This window comes from Uranotaenia lowii, chromosome 1, assembly GCF_029784155.1.
Source record: "Uranotaenia lowii strain MFRU-FL chromosome 1, ASM2978415v1, whole genome shotgun sequence".
Classification (NCBI taxonomy): domain Eukaryota; kingdom Metazoa; phylum Arthropoda; class Insecta; order Diptera; family Culicidae; genus Uranotaenia; species Uranotaenia lowii.
In genome coordinates this window covers 18,691,278-18,711,380 of record NC_073691.1, presented here as the reverse complement: position 1 = coordinate 18,711,380, position 20,103 = coordinate 18,691,278, and the positions used below count along the sequence as shown (strand labels likewise).

The 20,103-nt window shown below is 39.8% G+C and overlaps 2 protein-coding genes and 2 long non-coding RNA genes across 8 annotated transcripts; 2 read left to right on the top strand and 2 right to left on the bottom strand.

Moving 5' to 3' along the window:
• Positions 1–2: 2 nt before the first annotated feature.
• On the top strand, positions 3–12,131 carry LOC129752253 (probable phosphorylase b kinase regulatory subunit alpha). Of its 3 annotated transcripts, none has more exons than XM_055748051.1 (10): positions 3–354; positions 442–617; positions 680–2,119; positions 3,875–4,022; positions 8,421–8,585; positions 8,652–8,819; positions 8,905–9,117; positions 9,196–9,369; positions 10,197–10,369; positions 10,435–12,131. In XM_055748051.1, the coding sequence occupies exons 2-10, from the start codon at positions 489–491 to the stop codon at positions 11,479–11,481; spliced, it is 3,657 nt and encodes a 1,218-aa protein (XP_055604026.1). In that variant the 5' UTR covers positions 3–354; positions 442–488; the 3' UTR covers positions 11,482–12,131. The 3 variants fall into 3 exon arrangements, with proteins under 3 accessions (XP_055604026.1, XP_055604021.1, XP_055604017.1); XM_055748046.1 differs by having other exon boundaries at positions 4–354; positions 10,161–10,369; XM_055748042.1 differs by lacking the exon at positions 3,875–4,022 and adding an exon at positions 2,333–2,480 and having other exon boundaries at positions 5–354; positions 10,161–10,369.
• A 333-nt stretch (positions 12,132–12,464) lies between these two features.
• Positions 12,465–14,201, bottom strand: LOC129757688 (p21-activated protein kinase-interacting protein 1-like). Its single transcript, XM_055754976.1, has 3 exons — positions 13,985–14,201; positions 13,135–13,920; positions 12,465–13,070 (listed from the first exon to the last, which is right to left on the bottom strand). The coding sequence occupies exons 1-3, from the start codon at positions 14,057–14,059 to the stop codon at positions 12,501–12,503; spliced, it is 1,431 nt and encodes a 476-aa protein (XP_055610951.1). The 5' UTR covers positions 14,060–14,201; the 3' UTR covers positions 12,465–12,500.
• A 994-nt stretch (positions 14,202–15,195) lies between these two features.
• Positions 15,196–19,825, top strand: LOC129739067 (uncharacterized). Of its 3 annotated transcripts, XR_008735740.1 has the most exons (7): positions 15,199–15,497; positions 15,550–15,677; positions 15,767–15,868; positions 17,689–17,904; positions 17,982–18,264; positions 18,351–18,829; positions 18,895–19,825. It is a non-coding gene; the product is annotated as an uncharacterized LOC129739067 (long non-coding RNA). The 3 variants fall into 3 exon arrangements; XR_008735741.1 differs by having other exon boundaries at positions 15,196–15,677; positions 18,338–18,829; XR_008735739.1 differs by having other exon boundaries at positions 15,199–15,677.
• LOC129739068 (uncharacterized) lies at positions 16,716–17,344 on the bottom strand. Its single transcript, XR_008735742.1, has 3 exons — positions 17,243–17,344; positions 17,035–17,178; positions 16,716–16,969 (listed from the first exon to the last, which is right to left on the bottom strand). It is a non-coding gene; the product is annotated as an uncharacterized LOC129739068 (long non-coding RNA).
• Positions 19,826–20,103: the final 278 nt, after the last annotated feature.

Sequence of the window (20,103 nt, the reverse complement as noted above, 5' to 3'; positions counted from 1 at the left end):
TGTGCACTTCATCAGCAGCAGATGATTGAATTGACATTCAAGTGACATTCTACTTTCATTTTATCGTAAAAATCGGTTCGCTCTCGACTTCGGAGGTACAAATTTTGGCAAATTTGCATAGGAAAAATGTTCTGAATCCGCTCGAAAGCGAGTGTATCGGTTGTCCGGAAGTGCTGCGCCCACGGTGCATATGAAAACAATCAAAATCAACCACGATTGAAGCTTTAAATTGTGGATTTTATTTGTGGGGGGCGAAAGACCTTCGAAGAATAAAAGTTTAGTGTTCTTCGTCTGCGATTTACTTAAAGCGGAGCGACGAGAAGGAACGAAAAAAAAAGTATATTGCTAAGACAGGTAACTGTTTCGTCATCAATTTATATTTTCGTGTTTGCTTCCGTGTGGAGGTTTTTTTTTGTTCATTTTTCTATTTCATGTTTCTAGAAGTGGTGGTTAGATTCAACGATAGAGTTTCACGGTAATTCGCCAGGATGAGAAGTCGAAGCAATTCCGGCGTTCGGCTGGATTACTACCAGCGGATCGTTCATCGGTTGATAATGTCCCATCAGCAGCCGGTTACGGGGCTGTTTCCGGCCAGTCCACAGACGCAGCATGCATGGGTGAGTGAGGGCTCGAAACAGTTAAAGAATGTAGAATTAACTTTTCTTGGTTTTTTTTTTAGATCCGAGACAACGTGTACTGCATTTTGGCGGTGTGGGGTCTCTCGATGGCGTACAAAAAGATCGCTGATCAGGACGAAGATCGAGCCAAAGCCTACGAGCTAGAACAGTGTTGCGTTAAGCTGATGCGTGGCCTGTTGATGGCCATGATGAATCAAAAGGATAAGGTCGAACAGTTCAAGATGTCGCAAAACCCGCTCGATTCGCTGCATGCCAAGTATAGCAGCAAGAATGGACAACCCGTGGTGGGTGATAGCGAGTGGGGTCACCTGCAGATCGATGCCATCTCGCTGTACCTGCTTATTTTGGCCCAAATGACGGCCTCTGGGTTGCAGATCGTTTTTTCACTGGATGAAGTTGCATTCATCCAGAATTTGGTGTTCTACATCGAATCTGCTTACTGCATTCCCGACTATGGGATTTGGGAGCGTGGTGACAAATCGAACCACGGTCAGACGGAGTTGAACGCCAGCTCGATTGGAATGGCCAAAGCTGCTCTTGAGGCCATGAATGAGTTGGATCTTTTTGGGGCTCGCGGTGGATCGGCCAGTGTTATTCATGTGCTTGCGGATGAGGCCCACAAGTGTCAAGCTGTGTTGCAATCGATGTTGCCCAGAGAATCGAACAGCAAAGAGCTGGATGCCGGTTTGCTATCGGTGGTTGGATTTCCGGCTTTTGCCTGCGACGATCCTCAACTGATTGAGGCAACACAGGAAGCTGTCATCAATCGGCTTCAGGGCAAATACGGTTGTAAGCGATTTTTGCGAGACGGTTACAAAACACCGAAGGAAGATAATTCCCGATTGTACTACGAACGCTGGGAGCTGCGAATGTTCGAGAAGATCGAATGTGAATGGCCTCTGTTTTTCTGCTATTTGATTTTGAACAAAGAGTTTCAAAATGACAAGGAGTCCGTTTCGGAATATTCCCGGAAATTGGACGAGATTCTGGTTAAAACTGAGGAAGGAATGCGCCTGGTCCCGGAAATGTATGCCGTCCCAGCAGAAGCAGTCGGTGCAGAATATCAGAGCCCCGGCTCCCAGGAAAGGATCTACGTTGGAAGATGTCCCTTCCTTTGGGGCCAATCGTTGTACATTCTGGGAAAGTTACTTCAGGAAGGTTTCTTGGCAGTTGGTGAGCTGGATCCGCTGAACCGTCGCTTGGGTGCTCAGAAGAAACCGGACGTTGTGGTACAGGTTGTGATCTTGGCCGAAGATAACGACATTCGAGATAAACTGGCCGAGCATGGCATCCACGTTCAAACTATTGGTGATGTTGCCCCCATCGAGGTACAACCTGCTCGAGTTCTGAGCCATCTGTACACCTATCTGGGTCGCAACAAGAAACTCGGACTATCCGGCCGTAAATCTCGGGACGTTGGCATTCTCAGCACCAGCAAGCTGTACTCCCTCAAGGATCGCATCTTTGCCTTCACTCCTCAGGTATGTAGTCATTCGTCGGACCAACTATCAATCGATATTTTTCTCCTCCCAACAGCTTCCGAGTGGATTTATCCTAACGTTACACTCAAACACAATGCGTTTTTCTATTTTGTTGAAAACATACACTAACCGTTGATAATTTTCATACGCTACACACCTACAACAAATATTTTTAAATTTACCAAAAAAAAAAACCATCCACACTTTCGAAAGTTCTCGGACGTGAGCCGGTTCTACATCGCTTCGGACAACGACCTGATGATCGACGTGCTGAAGGGCGAGATCAACTATCTGAAATCGGCCTGGGTTGGGTTGCTGGGCCGGCCGCTCCTCACGCTGGTGCTGAAGAACGTACATCTAGGTCGGTGCCCCTTGCCCCTCTTGAAAATATTCCACCACCCCACTTGTTGTTCCTTGTCCGTTTTTTTCTTTAATTTAATTTTGTTTTAATTTTTTAAGACCAGTCCTTTGTCCCTTCCTGTAATTATTTTTTTTCTTTTATGTTTTAGTACCTATCACGTTTGTTTGGTTTTCTTCTCTACTGAATGCACATTTTTCATTTCGACCTGACTCGACTCGATTCGACTTTTGGACAGTTAAACTTAATTTTGATTCCATTTGTTAAAATGTAAAATTAATTTGCTTCAACTAACAAAATTTGTAATAAAAAAAGATTTTTATACTTCAAAATTTAAATTTAAAAAAATGAGGATTTCAGTAAACAAACAAACAAAACAAACTTTTCTGACAGTTTTGTAGACGATTCATGACAAACTTCCATTGACGTTTAGCGTTACATTTTTGAGTGCACTTCTACCCTCATTCATTATGATTTATTGTATTATAATTTTAGTTTTAGTAGATTTGACGTTCGTTGCTTTCCCTGGCGATAGAAGAATAGATATAATTTTATTTTAGTTGCCAAAGGCTTCGTTTTTCTTTGGTTTTCTTTATAGACTGTGTAAATATAAAAAAATTAACGTTTGATCCTCTCGTAGACGATAGCAGTTGACTTAAGGCTTTCGGGTACCTACTGTCTTTCTCACTTTTCTCTCTGTCGTTCTTTCCTATCATCTTAAAAATTCATTTTTCCTATTTCCTTATTTTCATTTAATGGAAAGGTTCTTCTCTTTCTAAGTTTGCTTCTGTGACTTTTCCTTTTTAAGGTTGTTTTTTACTTAGATAGATGGTTGATGTTATTTTTGCCTTAAGTTCCGGGGTTGAAGTTTCAACGATATTGAGAACTTCTCGTGTCTTGGACGCCTTTACACCAATCAACGCTCAAGTCGTCGTCTATTTGGCCTACGTCGTCGTCTGCTTCATCGTTGTCATCACACTGTCTACAGGAGTCCTGTAAGAAGGACGAACGCGAATATCATCGTACAAAAATATCTATAATGGACGTACCTACTATAAACGCGTGTAATGTTGTAGCGTAGCTTATTTTTTGTTTTAATTGGCAGTCTTTTCTTTCTTTTTTTTTCTATCCGTTTCATCTTTCATTACCTGGACAATCAAAATTAAAATTATTGCTGTGCACAAAAATCGTACAAACTCGCCTGCTCGCGCTGTTCCTCGGCTTATGGCGCGTCGCTCTGGGTGATCCTGGCTGGGTTCATCGATTTCGGAAAAATCTAAACACTTCACCAAAATTACCCCACATAAAACGATTACTTACTAATATTTATGAAACAAAAAAAAAACGGGAATTGGATAAACACAACATCTACCTTTCGGGTAATCCGGTACAAATAGATCTTTGATCATGACGAGTACTACACCTCGCGCGATCCGGCCCTGCTGGTCAGCAATTTCATGGACGTACTCGCCTTCCTCAGCATCAGCTGGCGCCATCTGCTGGGCCGGCCGACGATCACACTGACCGCCACCCACTGGCTCATAGGTAACTATCTTGCCACCACACCACGTCACGCTGCGCCACCATTCTACACCTTATAGTACGCATTGCATCACATAATCGATCGATCAGCGCGCACATCAGCCATGCCATTATTTCGTCCATCATTCGGTCGTAGCTAGCTCTTCTGTCTTCGCGCGCTTTTTTGCTGAATCTCGCTCATCAGCTTGTCTCGTCTTAGCTAAAACATCCTTTTTTTGTTTGTTCGTTCTTCATTTGCTTGTTGTAACTTTCGATGCGTTTTCATGTCTACTTAGATGGTTTTTTTTAAGTTCAACTCATTTGATTTACTATTTTGTTTTATGTTCGCCTTGAAATTGTTTTAGTTAGCATTGATACTGAATATTGTAACCTTTCTTCATACTAGGTTTCTATTAGTATTCATAACTTTTCCTTAACAAGCTCTTGGATGATTGTTCAACCAATTCCCCAACCTTTTTAGTAGGGACATCTTAAGATTATGAAATTTTATAGATGGATAGAACGTTAGAAGAAATGAAAGATGGTGAAAATGAGCGGGTGGAAATTATCCAGAAGCATTATCATTACATATCAAATTTTTGCTCCGCACGGGCCAACTTCTATGAAGTGGTAGATACAGATAGAGTTGCATCTACCAAACTTGCAGTGCGAACCAACAAAAAGATGATATGTGATCGCTCAGATAAGCTCCCTTTAACTCAGAAACCCATGTATCGATGTGTAGCCTTCTCAGTTTGTTATCATCGCGTTCGTTACAGCCGGGCTATCACTTTTGATCGATAAGGCCGATAAATTAAAGTAACAAACATAAATTACGGTGATTAATCTTTTCTTGAAATATTTAAATAACGTTGTTTTTCAATAAAAAGGCACGGGGGAAAAAATTCTCAGATCCGTAAAAAAGTATTTGGGTTTCATATGTTATTTGTAAATTTTTCTAAGGATTCTTATTTGAAAAAAAAAAAACATTTTTCGGACTCAGTTTTTGGATTCGTAATCTGTTTTTAATAAAAAAAATTGAAAAACATAAAAAAATATGAAAAATATAAAAAACTGTCAAATTTACAAAAATAATAAATCATGACAAAAAAACACGATTAGAAAACATGAAATGCCAAAGATAAAAAACAACGAAAACAGAAAAAAAATAAAAATACTCAAATAACAATAAGAAAAAGACACAAATTGTAAAAAATTAGACCACTTAAAAAAATTAAAATGACAAGAATAACGCCGCGACTGGTAAGCATGAGCACTAAGTTAGCAGTTAATTGCGCTAAATCTGGCTCACAGAGCTTAGAGAGAGCAGAGAAGCTCTAAAACTGTTTTTGGATAGCATCTTGGCAAGTCATTAGTGCTTATGGTTACTTGGGTATGAAATTGACAAAAATTATGGAAAATTCTGACAATTATTATGAATAAAGTTAATTATAAAATGCTATAAAACAATTTTTTTTATCATTTCTTTTATTTTTCTGTTTAAAATTTAACGAAAACACGTAGTCATTTTTAAAATATTGTTCATTAAGTTCTTTTCAATTTTTTTTAATGTTGCGCTGGCAAAAAAGTTTTTTTTTCTGATAGAAAAAAATACAGTAAATATTCCAAAAAAAAAAAATGGGCAAAATAAAGTGTCCAACTCAAAAATCAATATAATTTCGATAAGTTTCCATCGCGAGGCCCCTCGATTTTGTTTGTGTTGTGTATTTTGACGTTTCATAAACAACTGACTTGGCTCTGGAGTATTCAAACAGGTGTCTACATTCGAATAAGTTGTAAAATATGGAGAACGTAAAAATTTCTGGTTCCATTCCGTTGTCCATCCGGAAACTGGTTGTTCGTGATGTCAATGACGGTCAAACGCACCGGGAAGTGGCCAAGCACTACGAAATCAGCAAGACAGCGGTATCAAAAATCACGAAGAAGATGAAAACGTTTGGATCGGTGGTGGATCGCCCGGGAAGAGGACGGAAGCCCAAGACAGATGCCAGAACGGACAAGAAAATCATTCTTGAGGTGAAGAAAAATCCAAAAATTACGATCCGGCAGATACAGGAAGAGCTCCAACTTTCGGTATCGCGCCGTACTGTCCGTCGTCGCATCCAAGCGAAGGAGTACCATAGCAGGATCGCACTGAGAAGGCCTTTCATCAGCCAGGTAAATAAGGCTAAGCGGCTCAAGTTCGCCAAGGAACACGCCGATAAACCGCTCGAATACTGGAAAACAGTGATGTGAACCGACGAATCCAAATTCGAGCTATTCAACCGGAAGAAGCGGGATCCTGTGCGGCGCAAGTCGGGTGAGGAGCTCCAAGACCGCCATATCCAAGGAACAGTCAAGGACGGAAGAGGTAACGTTTTGCTTTTCTTGGGGTGGAGTGGACAGTTTGGTAAAAATGACGGAATCATGACAGCTGAGTCATATTGCAATATCCTGCGGAAAACCTCGAGGTATCCCTCATCAAGACGGGCATTCGTTTTCCAGCAGGATAACGATCCGAAACATACAGCCATGCTGACGAAGTCATTTTTTCGTTCCTGCCGCATCAAACCCCTTGAATGGCCCCCACAAAGTCCTGAATCCTGATCTGCACCCCATAAAAAATCTGTGGGCCAACCTCGATGCACGGATTGATAAGATAAGATAAGGAGGCCATACCCATTATTAAATTGTTATTGTTTGCCTTCAGTTTGATTTATTTGAAGCTGTACTTATCTGGACACTTTATTTTACCCGTTTTTTTTTTGGAATATTAACTCTTTTTTTAATCAGAAAAAAAATCTTTTTAACCAGTGCAACATTAACAAAACTTGAAAAGAACATAATAAATAGTATTCTAAAAATGATTACGATGTGTTTTCGTTGAATTTTAACCAGAAAAATAAAAGAAATGCAAAAAAAATAATTTGGACACTTTATTTTGTCTCTCACTGTGAATCAAAATTAAAAAAAATACAAAATACATATAACAAAATAGAAAGAAATACAGGAGGGATTCCAAAAGTTGCCCGTTACTTTTCAACAATGTTCAGTATCTTAATGCTATTTATAACCATAAGAATTGTATCATGCGTCTTTCATGTTCATCCTTCTGATTTAACATCATCGTCAAAGATTTATCATTCCCTCCATAAGCACCACCTGATGCCTATTCAAAAAAAAAAAAACAAAAAACAAATTTAGATAGACATTTCAAAATTGTAAAATCAAAACTATTAGCACACAATTTTTTCCTTATCTTTACTATTACTATTAATTGGATGAAGATGCTATTGGAATGAATACTTACTAAGTTGTGTAGTGAAACCCCATTGGCGTCGATTCGGATGATGTGTCGTGTGGTGTTCCTTTGCTTGCATATACAGTTCAAACCATTAGAAAAAATCTACATGAAGTGGAACACATTAATCACTTAAAGAAATAGAGCTACGCTAGGTTCAAGTATTGAAATTAGGCAAAAATTTTACCAAATGAAACCACAAAAAAATCTGTTTCATAACGACAAGACATTTGTCCTTGCAAAGTACCTGTACTTACCACTTTTATGTTTAGGCCAATTGGATCATTTGTTAGTAAATTTTCACCTAAAAAGCATTAAAAAGTAAAGTTATTCACCAAAGCTCACAGCTTCATTATTGTTGAGTGCATTGCAGGTTTGCTTCCTAACAGTCAATTCATAACAAATTTAAAAAAAATACCCAAAATCCTCTTTCTTAAATCCATCATTCGTTATTTTAGACTGACAGACTGTTGTAACCCACGAGAAGAAAAAAAAGGGTTGTGCGGTGCTACTTCGTTATCTTCGTTTGTCTTCCTCAGTTTTGCATTAATCGTTCGTTTGTTTTTCTTGGGTTTGTACTGCGGGTCGTCCGTTCCGGTTAGCTTTTTTCTTTGGGTTCAAGTGTTCGTTGTTAACTGTTGAGTCCGTAGAAAGGAAACAAAAATTAAAACCACGACGACGAGCGATTGGTCAAGGATATATCGAAGAAATGTTTTCTATTTAGTAAATGTATTGTTTTTGGAATGTTACTACCTAATATTAATGTGGAAAATGTAATCTATTCTGTAACAGTGAAAATATCTAAATTTACTAACTAGAATTTTCGATTCTCAATTTCTGAGATCTAACCACTTCGGGCTCGAAAAAGGCCGAAACTAATTGGTTTTTACTTTTTTCAGCTTCAAGCTTAGCATTAGTACTAACAGTTGTTTAAGTTTTGCATTGGTTTGTTTTTTTGTGTCTTGGTTCGAAATTCAAACTTTCGTTGCTACTGTACTGGTATTCGGTTCTGTTAAAAAATAATCCCCTTTAGACATGCTTTCAAAATTAATATAAAAAAAAACTTACGCCTGATGCCTAAGCGGAAAACTAACGGTTTTTTCTTTCCTCAACCTGTCCAGACAACAATAAAGTTCCACTGGCCATGATTCAGACCATGAAGAAGCTGAAATCAGGTTACATCAATGGGACCCGAGTAATCCTGGGCAACCTGGGCGACTTCATCAACACCTCGGCCATCACCGACTTAAGCTTCCTCGGAAGCCAGGAAGACGGTTATCCGGATAGTAAGTTCCTAGAAACATTAAAAGAACTTTTTAATAAATTTTTATATTTAAAAATTATTTTTTCAGAACTCAACCCTCAAGTGCAATCGTATCTGGATGAGCATCTGCTGCGGTCCTTCAGCCACCGCCATTCGACTACCTCGATTCGGTCGTCCGGTTTGAAGCCGAAAAACCTACGTCGCCGTATGTCGGTCAAGGGTGCCATCAAGAAAACACGCTCGATCAATGTTGACTGTAGGTGTTCCTCCGTTCTTACAACCACCAGATTCCAATAATCTCCGTTGTTCTTGTTTTCCCAAAAACTAATAAAATAAAACAGCCGAAACACTTGGCATGGAGGGTAACGTAACCGAGCGTCGATTGTCCTACTCGGTGACGCCTCAGTGGTTGGAACCTAATCAGAGTAGCGTCACCGGAGGCCAGGCCGTATCGCGAGATCCATCGCCCAATCAGATGAGCCGTTATACCGATCAACGTGTTTCGATCGATGAAAACAAGAAGTTGCACATCCAAACATCGGCAACCACAGCCAGTAGGTTTCGAACTTGAGATTGACAGCCTCCGATGATTGTTTGTTAACTTGGTCTGTTTTTTTCTGTTACTGTCGTAGCTCCGAAGATTCAAATTCAACCACTGCCCCGACATCGCCCGGCAGCCGAGACTAACTTCGAGAATGCCGAGGTCGAAGAGTTGCTGGCCATGCTGCGCGAAACGGAGAACCTCGAGGAGCAGGGCGATATCCTGCAGCATCTGGTCGATACCCAGGGGCTGGACTTCAACACAGGTAATGTAGAGTGCGCTAATGGCGAGGCATTCGGTTGTGGACCCCTAAGAGAAATAGAATCATTTTAAAGCTGTGAAGGAAAACATTCACAAAAAACGGTTCTATTCTTACCCACAGTCGAAAAACTGCATTTGTCTATGTGTTAAATGTTTTGTTTTGTTTGGCAAACTCTCGATTTGGCTCCCTAATCTGTGTATGTAAATTGTTTTGTGAAATTTTCAAAGTGTTCCGTCCAATTGGTGTGTATACAAAATTCAAAATCATAACCTTGAGCAAAACAACCAACGAAAAAAGAAAACCCCGAATTTATACAAGACATAAGCAGTTTATCAGCGCAAACATAAGTAAACCTCAATACCCTTTATACCAAACTAACCATTCCATCTGCTTGTTTATATTACTTCTGTCAAAACAATAATGAAATCATCACCACACATTCGTTGACATTTGGAAACAAAAATAACAATCACGCAACAACACCAAACACGTTCGCCATTTTGGAATGTAATCCGTCTGTAAACTCGTGCTGCCATCTGTGCTGAAACATGCGCGCAACATCCCCCCTTCTTGCGCAACAAACCACCAACAACAATGGATGATGGATGTGTGCGGATGCTTTCTTGCTGCGCGTTTCTTCCTACATAAATATTGTGTCTGCACGCCTGTCGTTTGCAAACTGCTCCTGCTTGGGTGGTCACCCCGCTGATTTGTGGCTCTGCGGCATGCGCCATGTGGACTTGAATTGGTTTGTTGTCGGCTTTACTCGGGAACAATTGAAACGAAACCGCTAGAACTCGGAGGTCCTAATGACGATTCCCAATCCCAAGGCATGCTAGAGGAGGGTCGCATTGTTACGGTGCGCGGACTGTTGAAGGGTCTGTACGAGAAGGCCTGCCAGCAGAAGATGTGGGGCCTGGTTCGCCATACGGCAGGTATGCTGGGCAAGCGCGTCGAGGATTTGGCCAAAGCTGTTACCGATCTGTTGGTGCGACAGAAACAGGTAGGTTGCGGTTGATTTTTTTTTCAACTTGAGGCATGATTAATGATTTTACGCCCTTGTTTTAGGTAACCGTTGGAATGCCACCGAACAGTGAGTACACCATAACGGCACCGCTGCCGGAGGCTGAACTCCGTACGCTGATCCATGAGGCTTACGGCGACGACGAGAGTACTGCTATGTTAACCCAGGAATTGCTAGTATATTTAGCCATGTTCATCCGTACGGAACCGCAGCTGTTCCACGAAATGTTGAGGCTACGCGTGGGTCTCATTATCCAGGTGATGGCCAAGGAACTGTCCCGTACGCTGAACTGTGACGGTGAACAGGCTTCCGAACATTTGTTGAATCTTTCTCCTTTCGAGATGAAAAATTTGCTGCATCATATTCTAAGCGGTAAGGAATTTGCCATTAACAGTGTTGCCAGAGGAAACATCTCCATTGTCAGCTGCAAGTCTAGCCGTGTTAGCAAGAAGAGTCAGATCGGCCTGGGCAAAGAACCCGATGAGTCCGAGAATACTATGATTGATGATCGTCAGGGCCAGTGGCTGAGACGTCGACGCCTGGATGGTGCTCTTAATCGAGTGCCTCGAGATTTCTATCCACGAGTTTGGACCGTGCTGGAACGATGCCAAGGATTAGCCATCGAGGGACGTATCCTACCGCAAAGTCTTACCCAAGAAATGACCCCCAACGAGCTCAAATTTGCACTGGAAGTCGAAACGGCCCTCAACACTATCCCGCAACCGGAGTACCGTCAGCTGGTCGTCGAAGCTTTGATGGTTTTAACTTTGGTCACGGAGCACAACATTATCGCTTCCCTTGGGGAGATTATCTACGTAGAGCACCTGGTGCACAAAGCCAATATGTTGTTCCTAGAGGATCAGCGCAAAACAAAGGGCGATGCCATGTTGTGCTGTGCCAAAAATAAGGACATCCGGGAGACCACGACGGCGGGACTTTTACTTTGTGGAGGAGCTGCCTACATTTGCCAGCATCTGTACGACAGTGCCCCCAGCGGAAGTTTCGGTACGATGACCTACATAGCCCGAGCAGTGGCTTCCGTGCTCGAGGGACTGCCCAAACAAGGCGATATGGATTGCACCATCTGCTAAACCGCAAAAGATTTAGATAATCCACAGAGGGATCTAAGGATACTGTTTCGAATCTATACACTGTAGATTGTAGGTCTTGTTGATGAGTATTCTTCGTTGCCCTAGTATCGATGTGTTATGCTTGCGGAAGCCTATCTGGAACAAATTATGCGTTAGCCATTCACTAGACAGCTAGCTAGAAAACTCTCTTATACACAAAAGAAGAAGAAATAACTTAAAAACCGGTGGTCATGACAAAAAGCAACGCCAATCCGACCTTAGTTCTTCCGTTTTTTTTTTAAACATCGAATCGTTTCTAGTTTTTAAAGTGTTTTCTAAGTGAAAGTTTCTCTTTTTGTTAAACACATACTATAAGACCATCAAAACATACGACAAGTATTGTTTCCAAGCTATCTTACTAGGTTACTTATAGCCCCGAAATACTTGCCCTCCTTGATTGTCTCCCTTGTCTATTCTATAACACCATGAGAGGATCAAACGAATCGAATCGATATAGGAATAGCCCCGCCCTGAAGAGTCCAAAACCTCTGGGAAGATACATATATTTGTTGACTTATATACCTAATAGATTCTGATTATTATAGGTAATTATTGCCAGAGAAATAATGAAGAAAGTATACAAAGCAATCAATGTTAGTAGTGCTAAATTACCTGCGTTGTACAACTAATTTCAGAATCCGAACGTGCCATTCTTTTTCTTAGATTTACCATCTTCTTTATATGTCGAAGGTGGGGTGGTGGCAGAGCTGAGATGACCAAAATGATTAAAATGTCAGAAGAGCTAACAATTGCAAAAAAATAACTAAAAATGTCAAAATTTAAAAAAAAACATAATGATGAGAATGAAAACAACAAAAATTATCAAAATGACCAAAATGAGTAATATGAAACAATGACCACACAAAAAAAAAGCAAAATAGGTAACAAAAATGCCTTACAATTCTTCATCGCGGAAAGTCATCACAATGAGGTACATCGAGAACTTTTCCAGAAACAGTCATATATTCAAACCCAACAATCTACAACGAAAGCCGTTTGTCTTTCTTCTTTTTAGGCTTCAACGACCCGACTGTCTGATTCAACCCCTTCTTGCTCTTTTTAACCTTAACGGTTTCCGTTGACTCCTTTGCTTCCGGTTCAAAATCTTCCTCAATCCAAACGCCAGTACTGGTGTTTCCATTGTTTCGTTTACGCTTCTTTTTCGACAGCAGGTTTTTGCTTGCCGAGTCGGAAACAATTGGCGAAGGTTGTTCCAGAGCGATCAATGATTTCTCTTTCAGGAGCTTTCTCTGCTTTTTAGAAATCGGTGTGCTGACTTCGACCGGTCCTTCTTCTTCATCCACCGCCGCTGCCAGGGGACGTTTCTTTTTCTTACCTTTAACTTTCTGCCCGTTCTGTTCGCTTTGCTCCTGCAGTGGATCCTCGTGCTCAACCGTTACACTTCCAAAGGACCTAATTTTTCTCAACTGCTGACGGATTTCGTCCTTGTTGTCCTCCAGTTGTTTTAGATATTTATGCAATCCAAGAAGATCCGCTTCGACAAGAACTAGGCAGGTTGGCCTGCATCCAATGTTTGTTGTACAAATTTCCTACGCAAAAATAGAACATTTTAATAGAACAAATTGAAAAAAAAAGATTCAAGAGCAAGATTACCTGAAAATCATTCCCTTCGATCTTCCATAGACTGATATCACCGGCACTGGAAGCCGTGGCCAGATGGTTCCCAACGAAGGCAATCGACTTGAGCCGTGACTCGTAGGCTTGGAACTTTTCCGGTTCCGCGTCGCCTGCTTCGGCATCAAACATCAGCAGATTCCCATCGTCCAAACCACAGGCCAGTTCTGTTTCCGAGATCCATGTGAGGCAAGCCGGTTTGCTGGAGCATTTGACTGTCCGGACGGATTTGGCCGTTTCCATCGAGACGATGTCCACAACCCGGGCTCCCATCAGCGCAATATAGGTCCCATCTGGACTCCACTCCACCGATGACAGCGATCCACTATACTTGGGGTCGCCCTTCAATCCTCGGGTATAGATTGCCCTACCCGTTACCAAATCCCATGTACGCAGAGTCATATCGGATCCCAGGGAAAGCGCAATCTTCCCGTGTGGATGAATGCTTATGCTCAAGACCGCACTTTTGTGGGCATTTTTCCACGTCTTCTCAACGGCCAACTTTTTCATATTGACGGCCGAGATGGTCCCATCGTGACTTCCGCTAAACAAGTAATCCCCATCATTCGAAAAAACCAAACAATTAATTGTGCCATTGTGGTGGATCAACTCGTCCTTCAGTGTGCCGGTTTCCAAATCGAACAGGCAAATTCGATCGTCTGCACCTCCGGAGGCAAGGATGTTACCATACGTTGCCAGCACCCGAACCGATGCCGTGTGATTGTGGGTGGAGAAAATTTCCTTCAAGTACAACTTGGAGGCATCCTGAGAAAGAAGTTTGAAAAAAAGTTTATCTCAAGTTATTCGTAGCAGATTGATTCCCACATACCGTTTTGAGGGGTTCGGCTTTGTAACCGGCGGTATATTCTTCGTACGTGCCTACGATAATCTCCAAACCGGCCATTTCAATTGCAGAACTTCCACTTTTACCAGTTTTCCCTTAAAACACTTTAAACTATCGGTCTAAAACGTTGAAATTATAATTTAAAAAAATCACGCGAAACAACATGCTGCGGCTACGGCAGGGCCCGAATTTAAAATCGAAATCCAGCATGGCTTTTGTTTACCATTTGGCAGTGTTGCCAAATTATTAAACCTAACTTAACGAAACATTATATCTGTTCAATGTGAGATAAATCCTTCCGGAAAAAAAAGATTAAACGCGCAGTGAAAAACATTCAACCAATATATACACGGAAAAAAATTGAGTGGTTATCCCAAAGACGCTGTCATGATAATTTTACCATTTCAGCGCTATAGTATTTTCAACCATGAAATGTTTAACATCAATTTAGTAAAAGTGCGCATGAAACAATATTGAAATTACTATGTACCTGGTAATTTTCGATAACTCTCAATGTTTGTTGTCGAAAATACTATGGTCATGATAATTTCATCATAATTTCTATTACAACTACCGTCCGCATAGTAATTTAGACATTGTGGCACCAATTCATATCAACAAAATACTACGCACATGGTACTTTTGAGAACAAAACATTATTGACTCAAAAACATCAGTGCGTATGATAATTTTACTATGCAAAACATTCTTGTTGTTTACACTAATTCAGGATCATTAATCATCAAACCCGTGAGTAAAAAAACTAATTTTCAGCTGCTTTAAAGTTTCATAACTTTGAAAATCTTTCCAGAGCATCGGGAGAACACACTAACATTGACCGACGTTTGTCGGTAGTGTGAATTTTAATGTTTCAAATAATGTCATAATACATGCATGCAAATAAACAAACAAACATACATAGTAATTTTACTATTTAAATCAAGCTCCTCGCTCCCCCTAATTTTTATCATAACACATACTTAGTATACAGCTGTTTTTCATTTAAACCACGGATTTAGTAATTCTACTATGCTTTTTTTTTGTGTGTACCGAGATATGAGGGATTACCCGCATAATTCAATACTGTTCACCTAATCGTCTGAAATATTCGGTTCTGATTACATTAATCGTCACGATAGGTTTTGCGACTTTGCTAATGACGCCTTTGCTGGGAACGATAAAAAAGGATTCCTGAAAGATACGATTAATGATCCTGAAAAAAATTGAAATTTTCGCGCATCTGAATGTAATGTGTCTCGAGTGAAGCGTCAGTGTGTCATCACTTTTCGACTTTCTCGCATCATTGTATTAACCAGCGAAAATATTTGGAAAATAAATGTTTTTAAAATGTTAAAATCCGTGAATCGCAATTAAAAACTGCGTGCTCAAACTACATCGGTCGGTACAGAAAGCTATGTCCCCATAAAACATTCCTTTGCCCTGGAATCGCAGAACCGGAGGAGCAGGTGCTTCAAGCAGCGTAAAAACAATGGCGGAGGTAGCAGTTTATGGTTGTTCCGGATGTTACTTCAATAATTGTTCCATTTCAGCCGGAAGAAAATCGCAGACTATTATTTGCATGCCGGTGCATAGAACCGGAGGAACAGGCCCTTAAAGAATTTAGAAGCATCAGCTTTCTTCCGGACCATCACTCGCAGCACAGATTCCAGCTCGGAAGGTGAGTGCCTATACCATATTGCCTGTCGGATGAAGATTGTCCGTAAATGTGCACATTTATAGTTGCCTCTTAAATTATTTTGTTTTCAGGTTAACGATTCGGATTTGGTTTTCGGTTTCTCGTAGATAGACAATCGCAACGATGTCGGACATCCAGACGTTACAGGACATGAGTTTACCAAGAGAGAAAAGGTACGGATCATGGACAATATTCTGGGTTGAGTGGTGATTTTACACTAGCTGCAACTTCGAAGGAGGGTAAACCACCAGTGGCCAAATCACTGTCTAGTCCAAGTCCATAAGAGCAAACGCACCAATACGGGAGTAAACGCGGCCCGGTTTTACTCATTTCAGCGGACCGGTTTTGGGATACACACTCTTTCGCGCACCAGTTGGGTGAGCATCGCGGGCGAGTTTTAATTGTTACACTGGAAAAAGGGAATTGAAAAAAATTGTTCATATAAATGAATTCAAAGCAGTAGTTATTTATTCATTCGAAAATAATTATTTTTTCATTCGTATTCAATTATTACACTGTGTTGTAGTTAATAAATTGCATTGAATTCTATGCATTGGAGTTTTTATTTAATTTGAAGGCTTTAGTAAACAATTGCCTGATAAATTCTTAAATTAAATTCCGACGAACAAGTTCTGATATATGTTTATTTTTAGAAATTGTACAATATCGTACGTGAAATATTCATGAAATTTAACCTTATATTGATACTCAATTTGGACCCTAGTGATGAAAGTTACAAAAAAACCTTATAACGATATACGTTCACAAATGGTTATAGCAATTATGAACTGTTAAGGAAAGCTTCTGATCCAAACTGTTAAGAGATCTTTAAAGAAATAGCTTCGCATATGGTACCACAGATTGTCATCATAAAACCCGAAGTACATTTCTAATTAAGGTAACATGTGAATACTGCTATTTTGGTATTTTAACTTGAATTCATAATTTTATTCAACACTTTGTTAGATAAAAAATATCGCCAATAAACATTTAATAGTCTATAATCGAACATACATTTTCTCGATAAATCGTTCGCTGAAATTCCCTGTGTTAGCACCATTTCTGCTCGAACCGATTTGAGCCGGAATAGAATGAAGCTGTTTGTGGTTAAATTCCGATTTCGGAGGGGCCAGCACTGTGTATTTTCAAACCCCAAAGGGTGGTCGGTGGTTTTATTCCAAACGTGCAACGAAACACAATTTCTTCCGGCACAGATGATACAGCACTTGATTTCCATTGAGGTATGCAGACAGTATCCGAATGGCGAATAAGACCTAATGAAATCAAAATGTTTTTTAAATAAACAATAACTTTTGGCTACGTTTTGTTATCAACTTACCATATTGATTTGTAGCAGTTACAGAGATTTAGAGCGCAGCATTTTTCGGGACTATTTACAGCGTCTAGATTGAAATCCTTGGGATCTTTCAGTTGCAAATATGAGATTAAGCTAGAGTTCGGAACAAGCCAAATTTGTAGGATTCTGGAAGAGAAAAATTCAATTAGTCAAGCCTGGGAATTTATTAAAAATTATAGTTACTTTTTACCGCTTTGTTCGTTGTTGCTGATGCCATGTCTGTGCTTTCGGGAGCTAATACAGCTACCGTTGCACCCGGAATTGAAGTCTCAAACATCTTCCGTTTTTTCCCGAGTCCTAATTTTCACCTTTTTCTCGCAATGAAATGTAAACAAACTTTACACGCTGAACGTAGTTTGTTTAGCTCAGCGTTAAACGGTAGATTTTTTTCAGTGCATGTTTGCTCTCGCCCCTTTCTAGTGAGCAAATTTGGTGATTTTGTCGGTCCCGACGGCAACGGCCCTATTTTGCTCACCCTCATACTAACCCCCGGTGCGGTATAAAAGTGATTAAACGCGTGAGCATTTTCACTATACTCGCGATTGCTGCGGATGCCCTAATGCAGTGAACCATTTGGAGCTACTTCTTTTCTATTCTTCATGCGCCACTATTTTTGACAATTTTTACTCGTTCTAGTCTTCATAATCCATCGCCTTCATCTGCAAAGTGTGCCATCGCGATGTAAACAAACTTGAATCATCAAAAAGCGGAAGGAAATGTTTTATCGCGGTCTGCTATGATTCAAATAACGGCAAGGCTGGTTCGTGTACAAAGTGTCCTTTTCCTTGGGGAATGCTTGGCTACGTTTTCTAATCCGTTGCTTCCGGAACATCTAGTATCACAGAGTAATAGGTAAGCAATCGACCAATAGTTTACCCTTCGATAATACCCTTATATTTTATTAACGCTATATTTATTTAACTTTCTAGAAAATTATCCTCAGCCACCGTTCATATACTTTCCAGGAAAGTGGTAGAGGGTGATGTATTGGATCGGGATCCGCAGTCGGGATTGATGGCAGTGGTTTTCACAGTTCAAATGGTTCAAATACCAGTGCCACGGAAACCACCAATCGACAAAAACATAAGAATGCGGATCGACATCGCTGAATGCCAACAATCAACTCAAGGGTGAGGCGCTTCAGTCCTCGGAACCGAAGATCTTGTTCTGCGAGCTGCGATTATCACCAGAGAAATCCAGACAGTGTAAGGTGTAAGTATCATGATTCGTGGCAAATGGAGTTCCATTATTTGTTAAGAATAGAAAGATACGTTATTCATTTCAGTATTTTTTTCCAGAAATCAAATTCCACAGTGCAGGCCCTGCGTGTTACAAAACGAGTACTGTAGCGATGGAACAATCATTCTGAACGACTTATCTAACCAGGACCTACCCTGAATAACTTTTTCCTGAAGAATAAAAGCCCCATCAAAAATTGAGTATGGTTTACAGTACAGAGCATAACCGCCAGAAGAAGACCGCTTTTCCACGTGATTTCTAACAAACTCGGCGAAGTGGGTGGCAGGAGTAGGAACATTAGACTCCCAGCTGTGGCACTGTAAAGTGCGTGCACTTTTCGATAAATTTGCGACGTGAAGAAATTACCAAAATAAAAAATAAGCGGAAACCCAACTTTACACAGGAAAAAGATGCACCAAGCAAAGGAATAAATAGATCCGGATAACACAAAATCAATGACGACATTGCAGACTGAATTACAGCTCCAGTGGCAAAGTAACGCATTGTTCTTTCGATCTTAAATTATTTTTCAATCACGGTATGTTGGTAATGTCTTTGTAAATTAAGAATTTCATATATTTTATTCTCTTCTTGTTATTTTAGGTTAAATATTCTGATAGGAACGCCTGCTTCCGAATGTTGCACATTGCCCGAAAGTTGTCAGTGTGCTCAAGGCTTGCCTCTTAAGTATGAATAAAAGACGGAAAGGCAAACCTTGCCAAAACTCCTGAGTACATCTTTCCGATGCAACTTCTTCACCGGAAATTCCGTCTGGAAGTCGGCCCAGTCAGATGCCATTAAGTCATCATATAACCTGCTATTCTCTTTCTTCGAACATCTCAATGATGCGAGTAGAAAAAAATATGTACCGATGCAACAAAAGAGTCGTATTGATGAAAGGTGTTTATGAATTTCATACTAATACATTTTTGACCACTTTTGTTATAACAGCAACAGCAATGTTAAAGATTAATTTGTCTTTTTCATAGGAGCACTTGTAATTTTTCATTTAATATTTTAATTATATTCAGGATTAATTTATGATTCATGTTCAATTCATGCTTCGAAGATAGTTTGGCAATTAAATCTGCTAAGTGGTCACAGAATAAAAGTCGAATGTTGCAAAATTGCAATTTAAAGTTCATCTTAAAAACACAGAGAAATTAAAATACTAGTTCATGTTTCTAATTTCTTAATTAAAATCCGTAGACAAAAGTAATATCCATAATAAAATGAGTTTGAATTTTGAATCAGAGTTGAAAAGAAAAATAAGTATCAGAAATCAGAATTTTTGAAAATAAAATATGATGTTCAAAATGCTCAAAAAATATAACAAAATTTATTGAAAAGAGAGATCAGAGCCAAATTGTTGTTTATCCATTATGAAAATGTGAAATTATTGTTTTTTAAATCAGATCAAAAAATTGTGACATGAATCTGGAGAAAAAGTTGATAAACGTGATGCTCTGAAATGTAAACCAAATTTAAAAATATTTACTTATAGTGTTGAAACGAAAAGATAAGAATGTAACAACTTAAAAATGACTAAAATAAAATTTAAAAATAGATACAAATATTTTATATTTTTATTACCAGACTTATTTATATTACTATTAATTCGCAATCATACCACGAATCGCCCCGCCTAGATTATTTTGTGTCTTTTTATTATTGTTTAAAGATACGTTCTATCGTCATCATTTACTAGAAAGATCATAAAGTAAAGATTACACGTATCATATGATCCGGGTCACGGCCGTTTTGGGAAAGAAAAAAGCCAAAAAAATGAATCGTTTATTTACTTAACAACCC